A 17,065-nucleotide genomic window follows, 5' to 3' on the forward strand; every position below is an offset into this window, starting at 1 on the left:
CATGCAAAGCTATCCAACCATTCAATTTAACTTATTGCAAGCATATGGCACTGCCGTGCGGACAAGCAATCGAGAGGCGAGAAGCGAGGCATGCCAGCGGGCAAAGGCAGCCCGGCTTACCATCCGTGTCGAATGCAGTGCCCGTTGCCAGCTTGATCATGACATCTGCCTGTAACTGAGAGATAACACCTTCTGCCTTCCACAGGTCTATTGCCAAAGCCAGAAACTTGCTGAAATCAATGCCTGCTTTGCCCAGCTCGCCCTTCAGCCGCGACCGCTCGGAGCGGCTGCCGGCGGCGGCGCACCGCTCAGTGAAGAAGTCCTTGAACTCCTCCCAGAACACGATGGAATGGCAAAAGAACTTGATCTCGTGGGAGTAGCCTGACTGAACGGCGATGGCGACGCGCGCCTGTGGATGTGCTTCACAAAACCTTTCCCACGAGTTGAAGCGCGACTTCAGCTGCTTAGCTTGGTTAGCTGCACCGCTCAATAGCGGCGTTGGACCTAGAGCCTTGCTGCCGGACTGGGCACCATGCTCATGTGTGCTCATGGGGGTTGAGTTCGTTGGAAAAGCGTATTACGGTTGCTGGGATGCCAACAGAACAAACGGGAGGGAGAATGATGCATGATTGAGGATGATGTCCCCAATGACCCTCCAGGTGGGGGGCCATCATGCCCATCATGGGGCACATCCTTACCGGGAGGCCTACCTGCGCTGAGCTGGCTGGGGGGGCCTTGCATGTGGAAGAGGCTTTGTACAAAGGCCTTTCGTACTCGCGAGGCGGATCAGTTGATAAGCAGCATGAATAGGGCAATGCATGCCATGCTCTGTGCCCCCCCAGTTGGTGGCTCCTGCTGTGGCGCGTGGAGCTGGTCCTTGGAAGCGGTTTTGGCGGCCACTTGGCCGCCGACCCCCACAGGCAGTGCCATCCTGCCATGCCCACTGCTAGCGGGTGTTTACATCAAGCCTAAAGCGCTGTATCCAACCCAGCTGCAGGCCACGGGGGCGGCCGCACACCTCCTGGCCGCCCCCCCAGTTGACTGCCGCGGCGCCGCCTACACTCCATCCTCTGCCGCGCAGCTCGCGCCGGCACGCCAACGCGCGCGCCGCCACCAAGGCATCATGGCCCTACGGCCGTGCCGCCGCCTCAGTAGAGGGCCACGTTGGGGCGCACCGCCTTGAAGGTGGTGCGGTACTTGCGGGAGCTCGGGCGCAGCACCTTGCGGGTCAGCGGGAAGGAGATCTTGGAGTCGTGCAGCTGCTGCGTGGCCGCGCGCTTGCACTGCACACAAGCATGCGGAGGGAGGCACTCGTGGCCGGGGGAGGGGATATCAGTCGGGGCCGAGGCAAGGCTGGTGGAGGTGAGGATGGTGCCGGGCGACAGGGAACCAGCACGCTGGCCTCTCAGCTGGCCGCCGCCGGCTGGTCGCTACGCGCAATGGATTGCCTGCAGCGTAGAGCGGCGCTGGCTGCAGCAGGCGGCGGCACGCACCTGCGCCGCGGTGATGGTGGCGGTCTTGATGATCTGGATGCAGGGCGAGCGCACGCGGTGGCGGCTGCCCATCTCCTGGTACATCTGCTCCACAGCGCCGTTCAGGGTGGTGTCACGGTACTCCTTGTACGCGTTGTGGAAGCCGGTACTGCAGCAGTGCAAGCAACAGCAGTATGAGAGGTTGAGGAAGAGGCGGCAAGCGAGGCACAGGGACAGGGCATGGCCTCATGAGGCTGCTGCCCTGACGCGCACACGTCCCAGGCCCCCTGCTTGAAGTGCGCATCCATCCAGCAACCCCGCCAGCTGCACCACGACAACCAGCCGCCCGCACTCACCGAGACTGGTAGCGCACCCAGATGCCGTAGTTCTTCACGGTGGTGGGGTTGCGCTCAAAGATCTGCACGGACGGGCGGAAAAGGGATGGCGCAGCCGGGTCGGTGGCCAGCGCGGGCCAAGGTGCGGCAGCAGGAGCAGCGCAGCAGCATGTGGCAGCGGTTCTACGGAGGCTGCCCCTCATGCCACATGCGCCAGGATGAGCTGTCGCCAGCCGCACTGCTGCTTCATCCTGCTGGGCGAATGTGCTAAGGGGTGCGGCCACTGCCACGGAATCGCTGCTGAATTGCTGGCTGATACATATTGTCGTGCCAGCGACGCGCTCCAACTTCCCGCTACTCCTGACTGGGCAGGAGGACGTTGCCTGATACAGCCGTGCATGGTGTTCTGTCGGGCCATCCCATCCTGCTGTGCGCACGCTGCCTGAGGCTGTCCCATGCTGCACCTCCTGGCTGCACTGCTTTGCCGCCTAGGCTTACAACAGCACTTCACACCCACCATGCAGCAGCAGCACCACACGCAGCAGCAGTAGTGGCAGCGGACACAACTGCCGGCAGCATGCCGAGCATGATGTGTCCCCTCACCTCGTTGCACGCCAGGATCTGGCCGTTGGCCTTCTTCACCTTGCGCAGCTTCCGCAGGAAGTACCTGCACACGCAGGCAGCCCCATAGAAATGGTCAGCCCCACAGAAATGGTCACGAACCACAGCCCACAGCCAGCGAGAAGCGCTGCCCGCGGATTACTGCCCGGACTGCCCCGTGTGCCGTGTGCGAGCGCCGCTGCCACTGTGCGGCGCGGGGCACAGGCTGCCATCTCCTTGCAAGATGTGCGCATGCAGTGCATCGTCCATTTTTTCTGCCAGCCAGCACTGCTAGTCGCAAATGCTGCTGCGATAATCTGCCTTCGGCCCCGCATCTGCTGGCAGCGTGGGGCTGGGACGCATTTCCGCTCCCCTGCTGGAATGCCTGTTTGTCTCTGTCTCAGCTGTCAGCCCGCCCACTGCTGCCGCCGCCCGCTTGCGGCTAAGCCAGCGCTCACCAGAACTTGGACTTGGCGCGCACGGGGTCCTGCGCCCACAGCTTCATGCGGTAGATGGTGGGCTCCGCATCCTTCTCGGAGGGCAGGTGGCGTCCCACCACCTGGTATTGGTGGTACTTGTAGCCGCCCTGCATCAAAGCACAGACGCACACAGCACAGAGCAAGCAGGCGAGCGTCAGCGCGGCAGGCGGGCGGCGGGTGGCCGGGCGTTGGGCGGTGCCTGGCACGTCGCCAGCCTTGGCGGGCCTGTCACTGCCACCCGGCGGTAATTATGTAGCTGTTGGCTGCTGCAACCCCGCCCAGGCTCCTGCATGGCCGTCATGCTGCGCCGCATGGCGCCTACTGCCCAGCGCCGCCTTTCGCTGGTAATCTGAGCCCATGGTGCAGCACAAAGCCTCCAGCTGGCCCTCTCCGCAGGGTGCAACCCTCGCTGAGACCGTCCCCCAGGTGATGTGGGCGGGCAGCGCTGCTAACCTGCACCATTTGGTCGGGTGCTCCTCCTCCAAATCCACGAAGAGGCAGGGGCAGGCGTGGGGCGCCTCCTTGGGCCTGCGCAAGGCCCGCCGGGGATCGTGGCGCCCACCGCGCGGGAGAGCTCCCGCAGGAAAAGGCCACATCTGCCCGCTTCAACCACTCGCACCGCTGTAATCAGAGCGTCGCTGCCCTGTAGACGCCCGTAGAGCGTGAGAGCCCTTGGAACACTGCTCATCGCAGCCGAGGTGACCGTGAGTCGCCGATCAGGGCCCCAGTGCCGACCATACCGCCCATCCAGCCTTTCTGCCAAGCACCGCGCCCAAGGGTGAGGGTCCCACATGCCGCAGCTCGTGCTCCGCGCCCACTGGCGCGGGACACCCCCCAGCAGTGGTGTCCCAGCAATCGGGGGCACCTTGGGTGCGCACAGCGCTCCCATCACGCCGCTGTGTCAAAGCCCGAGGCCTCCCCTGCTCGCGGCCTGCCTAGTGGACCTGTTCTCTGTTGGGAGCGCACGCACGGCTGCGGGCAGCCATTTAGGCGGCGCCGGACAGGGACCGCGGCCGACGGGTGCCTGTGCCGCCGTCTTGCTGCCTCCGCCGCCTTCCGCCCGTGGGCGCCGCACCCCGCCTGCTGAGGCCTGTTGGCCTGGCCTGGCAGCTGTGTTGCCTTTTCTCCACGAAGGTAGCTGCCACTGACTTGTTGCTCACTCGCGTGCTCCTCCACTGCGCCCTTTGCACCGCGCGCAGGCTTGAGGCGCCGGCACTATGGCGAACCACTTGGCGAGCATCTTCGGTACCGAGAAGGATCGCGTCAACTGCCCCTTCTACTTCAAGATTGGGTGAGCCGTGGGCACAGGCAGGCAGCCAGAAGGGGAACCCATCAAGTATGGCGGTGTCGCGGGGTATCTGCTTTGCTGAGCGTGTTGTGGTTCCAACGGTGTGCCCAAGCTGACCCCGGCCCGTGTGCCCCTGTGCCGCAGAGCATGCCGCCACGGAGACCGCTGCTCGCGGCTGCACAACCGCCCCACCATCAGCCCCACCATCCTGCTGCAAAACATGTACCAGAACCCCATCCTGAACGCGCCGCTGGGCCCCGACGGCCTGCCCATGCCGGTGGACCCCAAGAAGGTGCAAGAGTTCTTCGAGGTGCGCGGCAGCGGGGCCAGGCAGCAGCGTGGCCGCGCAGCAGCGCAGCAGACAGCGGGGCAGCGGGGACAGGGAGGGCAGCTGGCAGGCAGGCGGCCCACAGCAGCGTGCCAGAGCGGCATCCTTGCCCTGCCCCCGGCCTACCTCCACCCGAACACACACTCTTCACCCTCACTCAGCGCACCTCCCCTTTCCCTTTCCCACAGGACTTCTACGAGGACATCTTCCTGGAGCTGGCCAAGTTTGGGGAGGTGGAGTACCTCAACGTGTGCGACAACCTGGCTGACCACATGGTGGGCAACGTGTACGTCAAGTTCAGGTGCGGGGGCACGGGTGTGGCAGAGTGTGGCTGTCGCAGGCCGCGCACCAGTGGTCACTTTGCAAGTGGTGCACGTCAGGGGAGCGGCAGGCGGTGGCAGCCCAGCGGGGTGGAGCACCGCGGCACATGTGCCCCTGCCCACCTCGCGGCGTGCTTGGCCGCACTCGGCGCTAACCCTGGCTGCTTCCGCCTGGCTTTCTCCGCCGCAGGGACGAGGAGGAGGCCGCGCGCGCGCTGCAGGGCATGCAGGGGCGCTACTACGCGGGCAAGCCCATTGTGGTGGAGTTCTCGCCCGTCACCGACTTCCGGGAGGCCACGTGCCGGCAGTATGAGGAGAACAACTGCTCCCGGGGCGGCTACTGCAACTTCATGCACGTGCGCCCCGTGTCCCGCGAGCTGCGCAAGCAGGTGAGGCGACCGGGGCCGGAGATCAGGGGCTGGGCAGGGCAGGGCAGGGGAGGGCCGCTGCCTTGGCTGCGCTCGCTTCTGTGCCACCCTTTCCCTGGTGCGTGCTGCGTGGCGCTTCGGGCACGCGCCATTTTGAGCTCCGCCTGACATCCGCATGTGCCGCCTCCCGCTGCTGCAGCTGTTTGGCCGCTACAAGGGAGGCACAGGTGGCAGCACCAAGTTCCACGACGGCTCATACTCCAAGTGAGCGCCGGGCAGCACTGCTCGTTGCCACTATGCCTGCTTGCACCAACCTGCTTCCCATCTGCACTGCCTGCTGCTAGCTGAACGCCGGTTGGGTGTGCGTGTGCCCTTGCTCTCCATGCCTGCAGGCCAGGCATGGGCGGCGGCGGTGGCGGGTACGGTGGCCGCGGCGGCGGCGGGGGCCGCTACGGCGACCGCGGCGGTTACGGAGGCGGCGGCGGGTATGGCGGCGGCGACCGCGGGCGGGATCGTTACGGTGGCGGCGGCGGTGGCGGCTACGGCCGCCAGCAGCGCGAGAACTCGGCGGAACGCCGTGCCCGCATCGCTAAGTGGAACCAGGAGATGGGAGGCCAGGCGGGCGGTGGCGGCGGCGGCGGCGGCGACGGCGGCTATGGCGCCCCCGCGGCAGCGCCTGCGGCCCCCGCCTATCCAGGCTACGGCGGCGCCTCGACCGCGGCCGCCCAGCCGCCTGCGCCTGCCGCAAACTACGGCCAGCCGGCTGACGCAGCAGCAGCAGCCAACCCGTACCAGGCGTACCAGCAGTATGGGCAGCAGCCGGCGCAGCAGCAGGCGCCGCCGCAGCAGCCCGCGTATGGCGGCATGGCGATGCCGTCAGCACCGCCATCTCACGGCGTCACTGGCTCCAACACCATCCCCATCGCCAACATGCGCCAGTTCCCCGCCTACCCGCAGCAGTGAGGCCGCGGCGTGCAGGGATGGACACCCACGATCCACCCTGCAGGTGTGTACAACCAGACCGCTGCCTGGCCCGCCGCGGCCTCCCCGTTTTTTTTGCTGCACGCTGCTGCTTGCCGTTCCCAGGCTGTGTCAGGTCTGCAGGCAAAGGCTTGCGACCCCCCTCGTTTCCTTCCCTTCCTGCCTTGCTTCTCGGTTGCTCTGCGATCCGCACAGGCACCATTGGGGTTTATGGGGACCCGCCACGGGGACTCCGCCAGTTCCAGCCCCGTTGCAGGGCGCCGAAACTGCAGGGTCAGGCGTGCACTTGCAGGGCCGCCTCTGAACGGATCCAGCTGCAGGCAGTCTTTTGGCTGGATGCGAAACACGCTTCATGCTTGTTTTCGACCACCAGGTTGTCTAAAAGTGCAGGCTGCACGCATACCTTGTTAAGCTGCCCACCAAACACAGGGCCTCGCCGCAGGATTGCCCTGCAGCCCAGTTTTGCCTGGCTGTGGGGGGGTCCAGGGCCCGCCAACTTCGAACAGAAAACAAACCACTGTGGCGGGGCATTTTAGTGCACACTCACAGAGCAGGCTGCCGTGCTGTTGCCGGCTGTCTCTGCCTGCTTGCATGCCAGGGCAGCGCAGGGTGTGCTGCCGCAGGGAAGGTGCAGGTGTGCAGGGCTGGTTTATGCTGGCGCCGGCCGCTTTACCGGCAGGTGGGCATTTACTGTTTCTGGCCTGGGGGGTGGGGACTAGCCCAGGGGGTATCAGGTGAGCTTTCATCCTATTTCTCCAATGCTACATCGAATTTGCTGGCTATTGAGGCAAGTGGCTCTGCACCCGACTTTGCTTTTGCAGGCTGACTTCCTGTCTACCGCATGGTGGCAGCTTCAACAGATCCGACAAGGGTGGCGGCGCTACCGATGCTCATTGACAGCCTGCTTGTCCTGTGTCTGTGTGCAGCTTCTGCGTGTTTCATGTGCATGGCTGTCTGTTTCCTTCTGACTTGCATGACGCTTGAACTACATCAACCATCCTGAGCAGTGCCTGTAACGATGTGCAAGGCTCCACCGTACTCTGGTTTTAGGTGCCGCCGGCGAGATATCTACCAGTCCTGCTGCTCTCCAGTCTCGAAAGCATTGATCCACGTCCTGGAACGACGAACATAGTAGTTGTACAGCCGTACTGCCGGCCTTGGGTCCGAATAAAAACGCCCAGAGCGAGCTCACTATCCACTTCTCCTGGCTAAAGCCGCATCCAAAGGTGCGCACAGCAATTTGGCACATGAATAGAAGCAACTGTGGGTGTTCTGGGCGGAATGAGGGAGATGGGGACGCATCACGATCGATGGGGCAACATTGCGTGGAGTGTGGTGGCCCTCCCGGCACGTATTAGTGCTCGAGAGCGAATTTGCGAGCTGAAAACGGCGGAAACCAGGCAGCCAGCACTTGACATCATCGAGCATTGCAACAAGTCGACATCGACTTGTTGCAATCCTGACGTATGTGGCGGCGTTTTGGGCCCCACTTGCCCCCTCTTGCCCTAGCAGCCTGCAGGCAGAAGACTCCCCCGGGAAGCTCCACCAGACACATATGGCTACCACCATCGCCTCCCCCTTCGCCGGCCAGGCCGTCGTCAAGGCCGCCGGCTGGCCCTGCCGCTCCGCCCGCCGCTCGCGCGCCGCCGTGGTGGTTCCCCGCGCGGCGCTCGAGTCCCAGCGCATGGCCACCCCATTCGACGGCTTCAAGTTCGAGTCCATCCGGGAGAGCCAGATCAGCAGGGCGATGACCCAGCGCTACTTCCAGGACCTGCATGACCACGCGGAGGTGGGTGGGTGGGTGGGTGGGTGGGTGGGTGGCGTGGTGTGTGTGTGTGTGTGGCACAACAGAAACTCGAGGCTCCGGGCGCGCCTTCATCTGAAATTGCAACCCCCAGTCACCTCGAGCAGCGCAAGTGACAATGCCCCTCCCCCTGTGTGCACGCTGGGCCTCCCCTGCAGGTGGACGTGGTGATTGTGGGTGCGGGCTCCGCGGGCCTCAGCTGCGCCTACGAGCTGAGCAAGTACCCCGACCTGCGGGTGGCCATCATTGAGCAGGGCGTGGCGCCCGGCGGCGGCGCCTGGCTGGGCGGCCAGCTCTTCAGGTGTGCTGCTCAGCCGGAAGTGGCCGCTGCTCGCACAACACCCGCCTCCTCCCACCGCCGACCCCCTCTCCTGGCGCCCAACAATACACCCCGCACTGCACCCACCGCAGCGCCATGTGCATCCGCAAGCCAGCCCACAAGCTGATGGACGAGCTGGAGGTGCCCTACGACGATGAGGGCAGCTTTGTGGTGGTCAAGGTGGGCCTGGCCTGGCGCGAGGTGTTTGTGTTGTGAGTTAGTGGGTGTCTGGCAGGGCCCTGGACCGTGCATCGCCTGCCAGGCGAGCTCAGTGAGCATCCGCCTGTCGAGGCCCTAAGCGAGCCCCGGCACAGCGAGCGTCATCGCCCTCACTTGGCGCCCTGCCCCGCTGCGCCCCGACTGCCTGCAGCACGCCGCCCTCATGACCTCCACCCTGCTCTCCAAGGTGCTGGCGGCGCCCAACATCAAGGTGAGCGCCTTGCCCTTAACCGCCTGCCACACGCACGCCTGGCAGCATCTGCCATTGGCATGATGTGCCACAGGCCTCTGTGCATGCCACACACGTGATGATGTGGGACCCAACCCCCTGCCCCTCCCCTGCGCCCCCCCGCCTGGCTGCAGCTGTTCAATGCCACGGCAGCTGAGGATTTGATCGTGAAGCAGGACGAGACGCGCGGCAAGTGAGTGACGGCTGGCTCTCCTGCACAAGCCCTCGTGCCACCCGCCCGCCTTTCTACTCAGTCTTGAATGAAGAACTTCCCTGCCCACCCCACCCATCCACATGCACGCACTCCCCTTCTTTTTGCTGCAGATATGTTGCGGGCGCTGTCACCAACTGGACTCTGGTGAGCCTTTGCTGGTCCCATGCACCAGCCCTATCCTCCTCCGCCTGGTTGGGTGGCGGCTGGCGGTGCAGGTGGAGGTTGCATGTACCGAACAATGCCTTCTTTTGCATCCATCCCTGCACCTCATCGACTTGTGCGCAGGTGAGCCTCAACCACGACACGCAAATGTGCATGGATCCAAATGTGATTGAGGCCAAGGTCATGGTGTCGTCCTGCGGCCACGACGGGCCCATGGGCGCCGCGGGTGAGGGCCAAGGGGAAGCGGGAGAAGTGACCAGGGGCAGGGGGAAGAGGAGTTCTGCTGGCTGGGAAGGTTGCTGGCTGGTGCGGATCTGTACCAACTGGCCCCGACCCCTCTCCCCCTCTGGTGCCTCGCAGGCGTGAAGCGCCTGGCCCGCCTGGGCATGGTTGAGAAGACCCCCGGCATGGGCGCCCTGGACATGAACTCTGGTGGGTGGTCGGGCAAGGGCGCCTGCTGGTGCTTGTCCTCAGTGCAGTGCACCGCTGCTGCCTACCAGGCAGTACCACCCCTAGGGGCCTGCTGTCCACTCACCCATGCACCTGCTCCCCCCGCCCGCCCGCAGCGGAGGATGCTGTGGTGGACCGCACGCGCGAGATTGTGCCGGGCATGGTGATCTGCGGGATGGAGGTCGCGGAGCTGGATGGCTGCCCCCGCATGGGGCCCACCTTTGGTGAGCGCCCAGCGTGGCTAGGCGCCGGGATGGGCTGGGTGGCCCTGCACCACTGGCCCTGCTTCACTGCACACGGCCGCCACCTGCCACCATCCCCGCTGACGTGCAGCCCACTACTGACTGGCGCTGGGTGCGTGCGCCACCCCCCTCCCTGCAGGCGCGATGTTCATGTCTGGCCAGAAGGCGGCGCACGTGGCGCTGAACTCTCTGCGCCGCCAGCAGGAGGCGGCCCAGGAGGCGGCCCAGGAGGAGAGCAAGGAGGAGGGCAAGCCGCTGGTAGCTGCCTGAGCTTAGATTGCATGGCCAAGACCTAAAAGCTGTAGCGCCACCACTAGTATGCGAGAGAATGGCGGCACGCCCCTCAAATGCAGACCTCATCAGCCAGGCTTGCTGTGATTGTGATTCGTGTTGGGCAACCAGTGTTACATAGTGTAACAAGTCGTGTGAAGACAGCAGCGTGCCAGGAACAGCAACATGCACGCTCCGGCTGCCGTCACGCCTCGGCCGCTGCCGGCGTGAGGCTCTCCAGCTGCAGCACGAACCTGAACCGCATGTTGGCATCGCCTGTCTGGTACGGGAACCACATGGGGAAGTTCGTTCCTGTAAGTTGCACAGGTGACAGGGAAGTGGGGACAGGTCAAGTCATTGTACTGGCAGCTGCCTTCATTCCACTGGCGTGCTCCCGCCATGCCTGCCCGGCAGTGCCTCACCCCAAATGTTGTTGCTGAGGCAGTAGGACGCGCCATAGAGCAGTTCGGGCGGCACACTGAGGCTGGGAAAGGGCGTATGGCGCCCGGGGCTGACCACCGCCGCATCCAGCGACCGGATGTGCAGGCGGCGGCGGCCGTCTGCGCTGTCCACGCTGATGCCCTCGTCCCCTACAGCGTGCAGGCCGTGGCTTCCGTTGCGGATGACCTCCAGCGGGGAGATGGGCTGGCCCAGCTTCCACATCAGCCAAGTGCTGGAATTCACTGCAATGGGCAAGGTGGGGCATTGGGCACTCGCTCGTTGTGAAGAAGGAACACAGTTCCAGCAGCCTGCTCCGGGCAGGATGTGCGCACGCCGTGCACTTGCCTGCCTCATGCAGGGGCGCCCAGCGCAGCCAGAACGCCTCTGGGAGCCGCGTGGGCGTCTTGCCCTCCCACACGACATCCAGCAGCAGATCAGGGGAGTTCGGTGGGGCCCTACAGGCCAGCCAGGCACGCGGGGAACGTTTGCAGGCATTCTGAAGCAAGCAGCTGACAGCAGACAGTGCAGTCCAGTATCACCGCTGGGCAACACGGCACCTGGCAGCTGGCCGTGTGCCGCGCCCACCCACCTGATTTCGGTCCACAGGGCCCTGGGAGCGCCTGCGTGCGTCACCGCATAGTCATCAAACGTTGCCTTGACGGTGACGTGCAGGCCGCCCTCGTCGCTGCGGCGCCACCAGACCTCCTGCGCCTGCGGCAGGTACTCTGCGCGCCGCGCGCCGCCCTTCACCGTGGCGTTGGGCTTCCCAAAGTCCTGCAGGCCAAGTCGAGGCCAGGTGAGGCTAGTCAAGGCGAGGAAGGGGAGGCCAGGGGGAGGAATGACGGGTGGCTATCTCTACCAAGACCCGGTGGCGGCGGCTCCCAGCACACATTGCCCATGTACCCGGCATCACTCATGCTCCCTGGCACCAGCCCCCACCTTGTAGAACCAGTCTGCCAGGCGGTCGCGGGGGAAGTAGCTGTAGCTGTCCCAGATGGCGTCGTAGTCCTCCTCTGCGGCAGCAGCGGCACAGCAGCAGGCGGCTGCGTAGCTCCCGCCGTGCAGCAGCAGGTAAAAGCACGGCTCCGTCGAGCCAGAGGTTGTGCTGAACAGGGCATTTGTGCAGGAAAGCGTGGAACGCACCTGCATAGGTGCTGTACACAGGGAGCGCGAGCGGGGCGTTGAAGCCGGCCCAGCTGCTGCCACCGCCGCCGTCCCCGCCGCCGCCGCTTGCCGCAAACAGGCCGCTACCCGGCAGGCGCAGCGCTGCCAGCAGCCTGGCCCAGGGCGACGGGCTGCTGCTGCTGGGATGGGTGCTGCCGGGCTGGCCGCCGGCGCCAGCTGGCTTGAAGCTGAGCCCCACAATGGCCCCAGTCATGTTGGAGAGCTCCAGCTGCCACGAATCCGACTCAAACCGCAGCGGCTCCTGCAGGCTGCACCGCTTGAAGCTGGTGTTGGCGGCGCCGGGCGTGGGCGGCGCCTTGCCCTCCTGCAGCGTGGACAGGATGCCCCAGGCACGGAAGCCCTCCGGGCTGGCGCCTGCACCAGGGAGGTGGGTCGTCAGCACCACCTCTGATTGATGATGTATACACCGATGCCTGCCCATGCATCGTCAACCATATCAGGGCGGCAGCAGACAGGGAGGCGGGGACAGCAGGAAGGCCAGCCAGCGCCCAAGCCAGGAACGGCAGCTTTTGCCCTTTTACCCTGCTCACCCAGCTCCTGCACAGCCCACAGAGAGTAGGCTCGGTGGCGCACCCAGCTGCCCACCGCCACGAGGAATGGGTTGTCCTTCCGCTTGTTGAACAGCTGCTCCTGGAGGTCTGCACCAGACGCCGCTGGAGCAAGAGCGGATCACCAGTTGCAGGAGCTGGCAATCAGTCAGCTGGGCACAGCTCTCCTCCCTGACGGCGGCCTTCCTGCCCATGCCCCAACCAGCTCCTCAGCCTGAGCCGACCTTTGTTGCTCCAGCTGTCCCACTCCCCAGGGTACTCTTTTGTGTCCACGCCAAACGTGTGCTCGGGCATCTGCACTTGCAAGCAGGACAGGTTGACCGTTGTGACGGTGAGCAGCAGATGGCAACACAGCAGGCTACAGCGCAGGCAGCGAGCATCGCGTGCCTTGAGCAGCAGCCTGCTGAACTTCTTGAATGGTTCGTCATCGTACCGCTCCTGGCTGGCGGTACGCATGCGCAGCAGCGCACGATACTCTGAGAGCTTGGCTGGGTCGGAGGCGGCACCGTGGATCCTGCAACCCACAGGCCACCACAGTCTGAGTTCCATTGCTGCCTGCCTGAACACGCCAGGTCCATGCCGCATTGAGCAGTGGTGTGCAGCGGCTACTGTGCCCAAAACCGCAGCGCACCACGTGTCGCCTATCTCTGCCGTGACAACCGGGAGCTTGAGACCGGGGGCGGCGGCCTCCAGGTCAGCCACAAAGCCGTCAAACCCAGCCGCAGCCACCTTGGCCTTGGGGAAGTTCTGCTGCACTCGCTTCCAGATGTCCAGCAACTGCCGGGTGGATGGAAGAACCCAGCACCGTGCATGGAGCTGCTGCAAACTGGGGACAAGAACAGCTGAGCAGCGAGGAGGGGCAGCCCACCACTCACCTCCTCCGCTGTGGGGGGGCCAGTGTTGTCTCCAGACCATGCAAAGCACATGGCGTGATGCAGGCCCTCCACCTGCAGCGAGAATCGGGGCAGGCACGCTGTAAGCAGCTCGTGATTCAGGTCAAGCCACACCACTCCAGCACTATTTTCCACCACCTCACCTGCACACACTCGTCCCGTGAGTCCACTGGAAAGCCCGAGTAGCCGCCCGGGTGCCACATGGCCAGCAGCTGCTTCCCACTGGGCAGGTCCCGCCAGATGAAGGGCGTGTTCTTGGGCACCGCCGGCGGGGCTGAGCCGCCGTTCACGCCCACTGCACGCCAAGCAGGTGAAGGGGCAGGCAACCTCAACAGGCTGGTGCGCCTGACTTCAGAAGGGGAGGAGCGGAGAGAAGAGCACATAGCTCCAGCACGAATGCTCAAGGCAGCAGCAGCGGCTGGTGTGTGCCTCTGCCCCTCCCCTGCCCTGCCCACCCACCAGAGATCGCCTTGACGCCCTCGTCAGCCAGGATGGGCACCGCGGCCCGCGTCAGCCCCGGCACGTCGCGCTGGCTGGCGGTGACCTTGGGCGGAAGGCCAAAGGCTCGGTCCAACTCATGCGTCATGCGCACAGCAAACTGCGGCAGTGCCGCCGGCGGTTATGAGGGGCAGCGAGGGGGCGCACGTCAGCGGTCACACCCAGTGCACCAGGTTGGACCATGGCTGGCTGGCTGGATGCCAGAGCAGGCAGGCAGGCAAAGCGTGGCGGGGTGTGGGACCAGCCGGGGACACACTGATTTTGCAGCACGGCAGAGCAAGCGGCACGGGCCCCCCCACCTGCAGCAGGCTGGCATCGTACAGCTCGACCTGGGCGTTGTGCGGCAGCGCGTGCCACACGATGTCGCCCTGCTGCACCGCCTGCCTGACGTCGGCCACGGTGGTGGCGTTGGGGCACTGGATGCCGATGCGGGCGGCGCAGTCGAGAAACAGGCTGACCAGCCAGCTGTGGGTGAGGAACACCAGGCGCTCGGGGCTGCCGGGCCGGTCCCGCAGCTGCTGTGCAACCTGGGCCGCCCTCGGGAAGTACTCGTTGAAGTAGCGGCTGCAGAAGAAGAAGAAGATATGACCAAACATGGGTGACTCAGGGGGAGAAACGGTGGCAGCGACTGTCCAGAAGAAGCCTAGCAGCCACTCCCTCCCCACAGCTGTGTGTGACGCCAGTGATCGTCGTGACGTGCGAATCTGCACGTTGTAAGCGAGGGCACTGCGCACAAAGCGGCGAACCTGATCACAAAGTTGTCGTAGCCAGGCTCGGGCCCGCCCGAGTGGAACCCCACGTCTAGATGGCAGGCAAAGAGCAGGGAGACTTTCGAGATGTGCTTGGCAGGGGCGGCCTTGTTGGCATCTGCGAAAGAAGCGAGGGCAGCCAAACATAGCGCCACCAACAGCAGGGCGGCAACCCTGCAGCAGGGTGGGTGGGTAGGCGGCGAGTTGGAGCGGCAGCCCAGCGGCAGCAGTGGGCGGCGCGGTCTCCGTTCTCAAGACCACTGGCGGCAGTTCCGGAGGGGGCGCTTATTAACTCGGCTACACCTTCAAGCTTTTGGCACGGGACAGCAGGAGACAGCGACTGCAGGCAGGGCTCACCGGCTGGGCGCCATCGCGTTGCGGACCCTCTGTGTTCGGTTCAATCAGGATCCTCGCCCACCACCAAGTGATTGAATAGCGGGATGCGATTCGCTGTATGTGAGCCCAAGGCCAGCAGGGCCGCCGCCAGCAAGGCTCCGCCGCCGCCTCTGAGGCCCAGAGCATCGGCTGTATTGGCCTACGGCTCTCGTTGCCCTGCATTTATCCTTTACTACTCGCATGGAGGCTTCAATTACGCCCAGCGGCGGGTGGCGAAAATAACTGAACCGCAATGGGCTCCGAGGCAGCTGCGGACTGTGTGATGCGCGAGGTGGCGGCCAGAATCATTCAACACCACTTCCGAGAGCGCCGCAAGCGGCCCAGCGCCAGTGGCAGCGCCCGGTGGCCTGCCACCCCGCCGGCGCCGCCAGCCAGTTGCAGCTCCAGCTTTGCCCGCAAAGCCAGTGTGCTAGACTTCATGCCGGGGCCGCGCCCCGCGTCAGTGGTGCGCCCAGCTAGCAGGCCACCCCGGCCGCGCGCGCCGAGTGCGGTCGCCAAACCGGCTCCAAGCAATCGTGTTGGCACCAGCGGTACCTCACAGACCAGCAGCCCAGAGGTCGAGGCGGTGCTGCTAGAGGACAGTGCAGAGCGCGTGAGCCGCGAGTCGGCTGCCGCCAAAGCAGCCGCTGCAGCTGTTGCCACTGACAGCACTGCGCGCAAGGCCGCCGCCACATGTCCAGTGCCGCGCATGTGCGACAGCCGCGCCGCCAGCCCACCTCCGTCCCAACACGCGCAGCAGGCCACGCGTGCCGCGGCGTCGGGCAGGCCCTTCTCGCCCACGGCGCGCCAGCTGCAGATGGGGGATGTGCGGGCGTCCGCCTCCACTGAGAAGATGGGGCACATCATGCGGATGATTGCGGAGCTGGAGAAGCAGGCAGTTGAGGAGGCACGCCAGGTGGCGCCGCCACCAGCTGTTCCGCCACCCCAGCCTCGGCTGCAGGCGCAGCAGCAGGAGCAGCAGGCCAAGTCGCCAACATCCACGGCCCACCCCATCGCCAGGGTTCTGGCCGCGCAGGCGCTGAGCATCGGCAGCAAGCAAATAGTTGCGGCGGCCGCCACCGATCCTGTGGCAGCGGGGGCGCTGCGTGCCGCAGAGGCATCCACGATGGTGCGCAAGCAGGCCCAGCTGCTGACCACGCCCAGCAGACCTGCTGCGGCATCCACCCGAGTTGCAGCGCCTTCTGCGAAGCCTCCAGTGCCTGACCGTGGCGCCGAGCCAGCACCTGCCCCGGCGCCTGCCCCTACCCCCCAGCCACCGGCGCCTCCTGCTGGTCAGCTGAATGCTGCCGCCGTGGCCAGCAGCGTGCGCGCCAAGATCCAGCAGCTGCAGCAGCAGGTGGCGGACAAGGATGGCCAGCTGGCGGAGCTGCGGCAGCAGGCGCAGGCGGCGCGGCGGGAGCAGGCCGTGGCGCTGCGGGCTGCAGAGGCCAGCCACAAGGTGAGAGGGCAGGCTGCTGCCAGGGCGCGCACCGGCACCGGCAGCACTTCTGGGCATTGATTGTATGAAGCTAAGGCCTCTGTCGTGCGCCCGTGCAGGCCCAGCTGGCCGAGCAGAAGGCGGAGACAGAGGCCAGCGTCTCCCGCAGCATGCAGCTCATCGACCGAATCATGAAGGACAAGGACGCGCTGTCAGGCACGGCCCGTTACTGCATGCTGCTGCTTGCTTGCTGCCTTACTGCGCAGCACCAGCTGCCGCAGTGATCTTGGCCTGCAGTGCCTGTGCACTGGCTGTACACTTGGATTGCAAGTGCCTGGCGCCACCATTAGGCTTGAGGTATGCCTGAACGTCCGCCGTGCCGTCTCCCTACGCGTGTGCAGCCAAGTGCGCCAGGCTGTCAGCGGATGTCGGCGCCATGCAGGCGGAGGCCGCCAAGCAGATTGAGGCGCTGAAGGAGGGTCTGGCCCGGGAGCTGCGCAAGCAGAAGGTGTGTGGCTGGCTCGGCATTGCCCTGTCTACTCTTGTGCTGCCCTTTGTCATTCCAACCCAGGTGCGCCAGCTGGCTGTCGCTTGCTGCCATGCTGTCAGCCACATCAGCCCCCAAGCAGCAGCCCTCTGTGTGGTTGCGCAGGAGGTGTGGGTGGCGGCCGAGCGCGCCAAGCGCGAGGCGTGGATGGCCGAGCAGACGCGCAGCATCAAGGAGAGCACCATCAAGGGGCTGGAGCCGGAGATTCAGGCAAGGCGGGGCCGTCAATGGGCAGGTCAGCGGCCGAATGGTATGGGCAGCGCTCTTGCCCGGGAGCAGCAAGGCTAGCCAGAAGCAGATGGACTCTTGCA

At 65.3% G+C, this 17,065-nt stretch overlaps 5 protein-coding genes across 5 annotated transcripts; 3 read left to right on the forward strand and 2 right to left on the reverse strand.

Moving 5' to 3' along the window:
* Positions 1–945: 945 nt before the first annotated feature.
* CHLNCDRAFT_30965 (hypothetical protein) lies at positions 946–3,373 on the reverse strand. The gene is made up of 6 exons (XM_005848026.1): positions 3,340–3,373; positions 2,866–2,993; positions 2,411–2,474; positions 1,829–1,890; positions 1,494–1,641; positions 946–1,283 (listed from the first exon to the last, which is right to left on the reverse strand). Exons 1-6 carry the CDS (start codon positions 3,346–3,348, stop codon positions 1,149–1,151), a joined length of 546 nt encoding a protein of 181 aa, XP_005848088.1. The 5' UTR covers positions 3,349–3,373; the 3' UTR covers positions 946–1,148.
* A 141-nt stretch (positions 3,374–3,514) lies between these two features.
* Positions 3,515–6,153, forward strand: CHLNCDRAFT_57737 (hypothetical protein; the record flags this gene model as incomplete). The annotated part of the gene is made up of 7 exons (XM_005847867.1): positions 3,515–3,664; positions 4,086–4,177; positions 4,319–4,484; positions 4,691–4,803; positions 5,013–5,211; positions 5,390–5,454; positions 5,583–6,153. Exons 2-7 carry the CDS (start codon positions 4,104–4,106, stop codon positions 6,151–6,153), a joined length of 1,188 nt encoding a protein of 395 aa, XP_005847929.1. The 5' UTR covers positions 3,515–3,664; positions 4,086–4,103.
* A 1,702-nt stretch (positions 6,154–7,855) lies between these two features.
* Positions 7,856–10,080, forward strand: CHLNCDRAFT_22703 (hypothetical protein; the record flags this gene model as incomplete). The annotated part of the gene is made up of 10 exons (XM_005847868.1): positions 7,856–7,960; positions 8,134–8,276; positions 8,387–8,474; positions 8,665–8,724; positions 8,877–8,935; positions 9,067–9,100; positions 9,242–9,344; positions 9,479–9,550; positions 9,685–9,792; positions 9,950–10,080. 10 exons carry the CDS (start codon positions 7,856–7,858, stop codon positions 10,078–10,080), a joined length of 903 nt encoding a protein of 300 aa, XP_005847930.1.
* A 205-nt stretch (positions 10,081–10,285) lies between these two features.
* CHLNCDRAFT_145354 (hypothetical protein) lies at positions 10,286–14,765 on the reverse strand (the record flags this gene model as incomplete). Its single annotated transcript, XM_005848027.1, has 14 exons — positions 10,286–10,392; positions 10,503–10,763; positions 11,079–11,295; positions 11,461–11,534; positions 11,665–12,060; positions 12,237–12,359; positions 12,479–12,768; positions 12,886–13,031; positions 13,130–13,201; positions 13,291–13,442; positions 13,607–13,745; positions 13,945–14,209; positions 14,392–14,568; positions 14,752–14,765. 14 exons carry the CDS (start codon positions 14,763–14,765, stop codon positions 10,286–10,288), a joined length of 2,433 nt encoding a protein of 810 aa, XP_005848089.1.
* A 257-nt stretch (positions 14,766–15,022) lies between these two features.
* On the forward strand, positions 15,023–17,042 carry CHLNCDRAFT_145355 (hypothetical protein; the record flags this gene model as incomplete). The annotated part of the gene is made up of 6 exons (XM_005847869.1): positions 15,023–15,235; positions 15,527–15,898; positions 16,043–16,228; positions 16,327–16,432; positions 16,609–16,715; positions 16,860–17,042. The coding sequence occupies 6 exons, from the start codon at positions 15,023–15,025 to the stop codon at positions 17,040–17,042; spliced, it is 1,167 nt and encodes a 388-aa protein (XP_005847931.1).
* Positions 17,043–17,065: the final 23 nt, after the last annotated feature.

This window comes from Chlorella variabilis (genome assembly GCF_000147415.1).
Source record: "Chlorella variabilis unplaced genomic scaffold CHLNCscaffold_9, whole genome shotgun sequence".
In the NCBI taxonomy this organism is placed as follows: domain Eukaryota; kingdom Viridiplantae; phylum Chlorophyta; class Trebouxiophyceae; order Chlorellales; family Chlorellaceae; genus Chlorella; species Chlorella variabilis.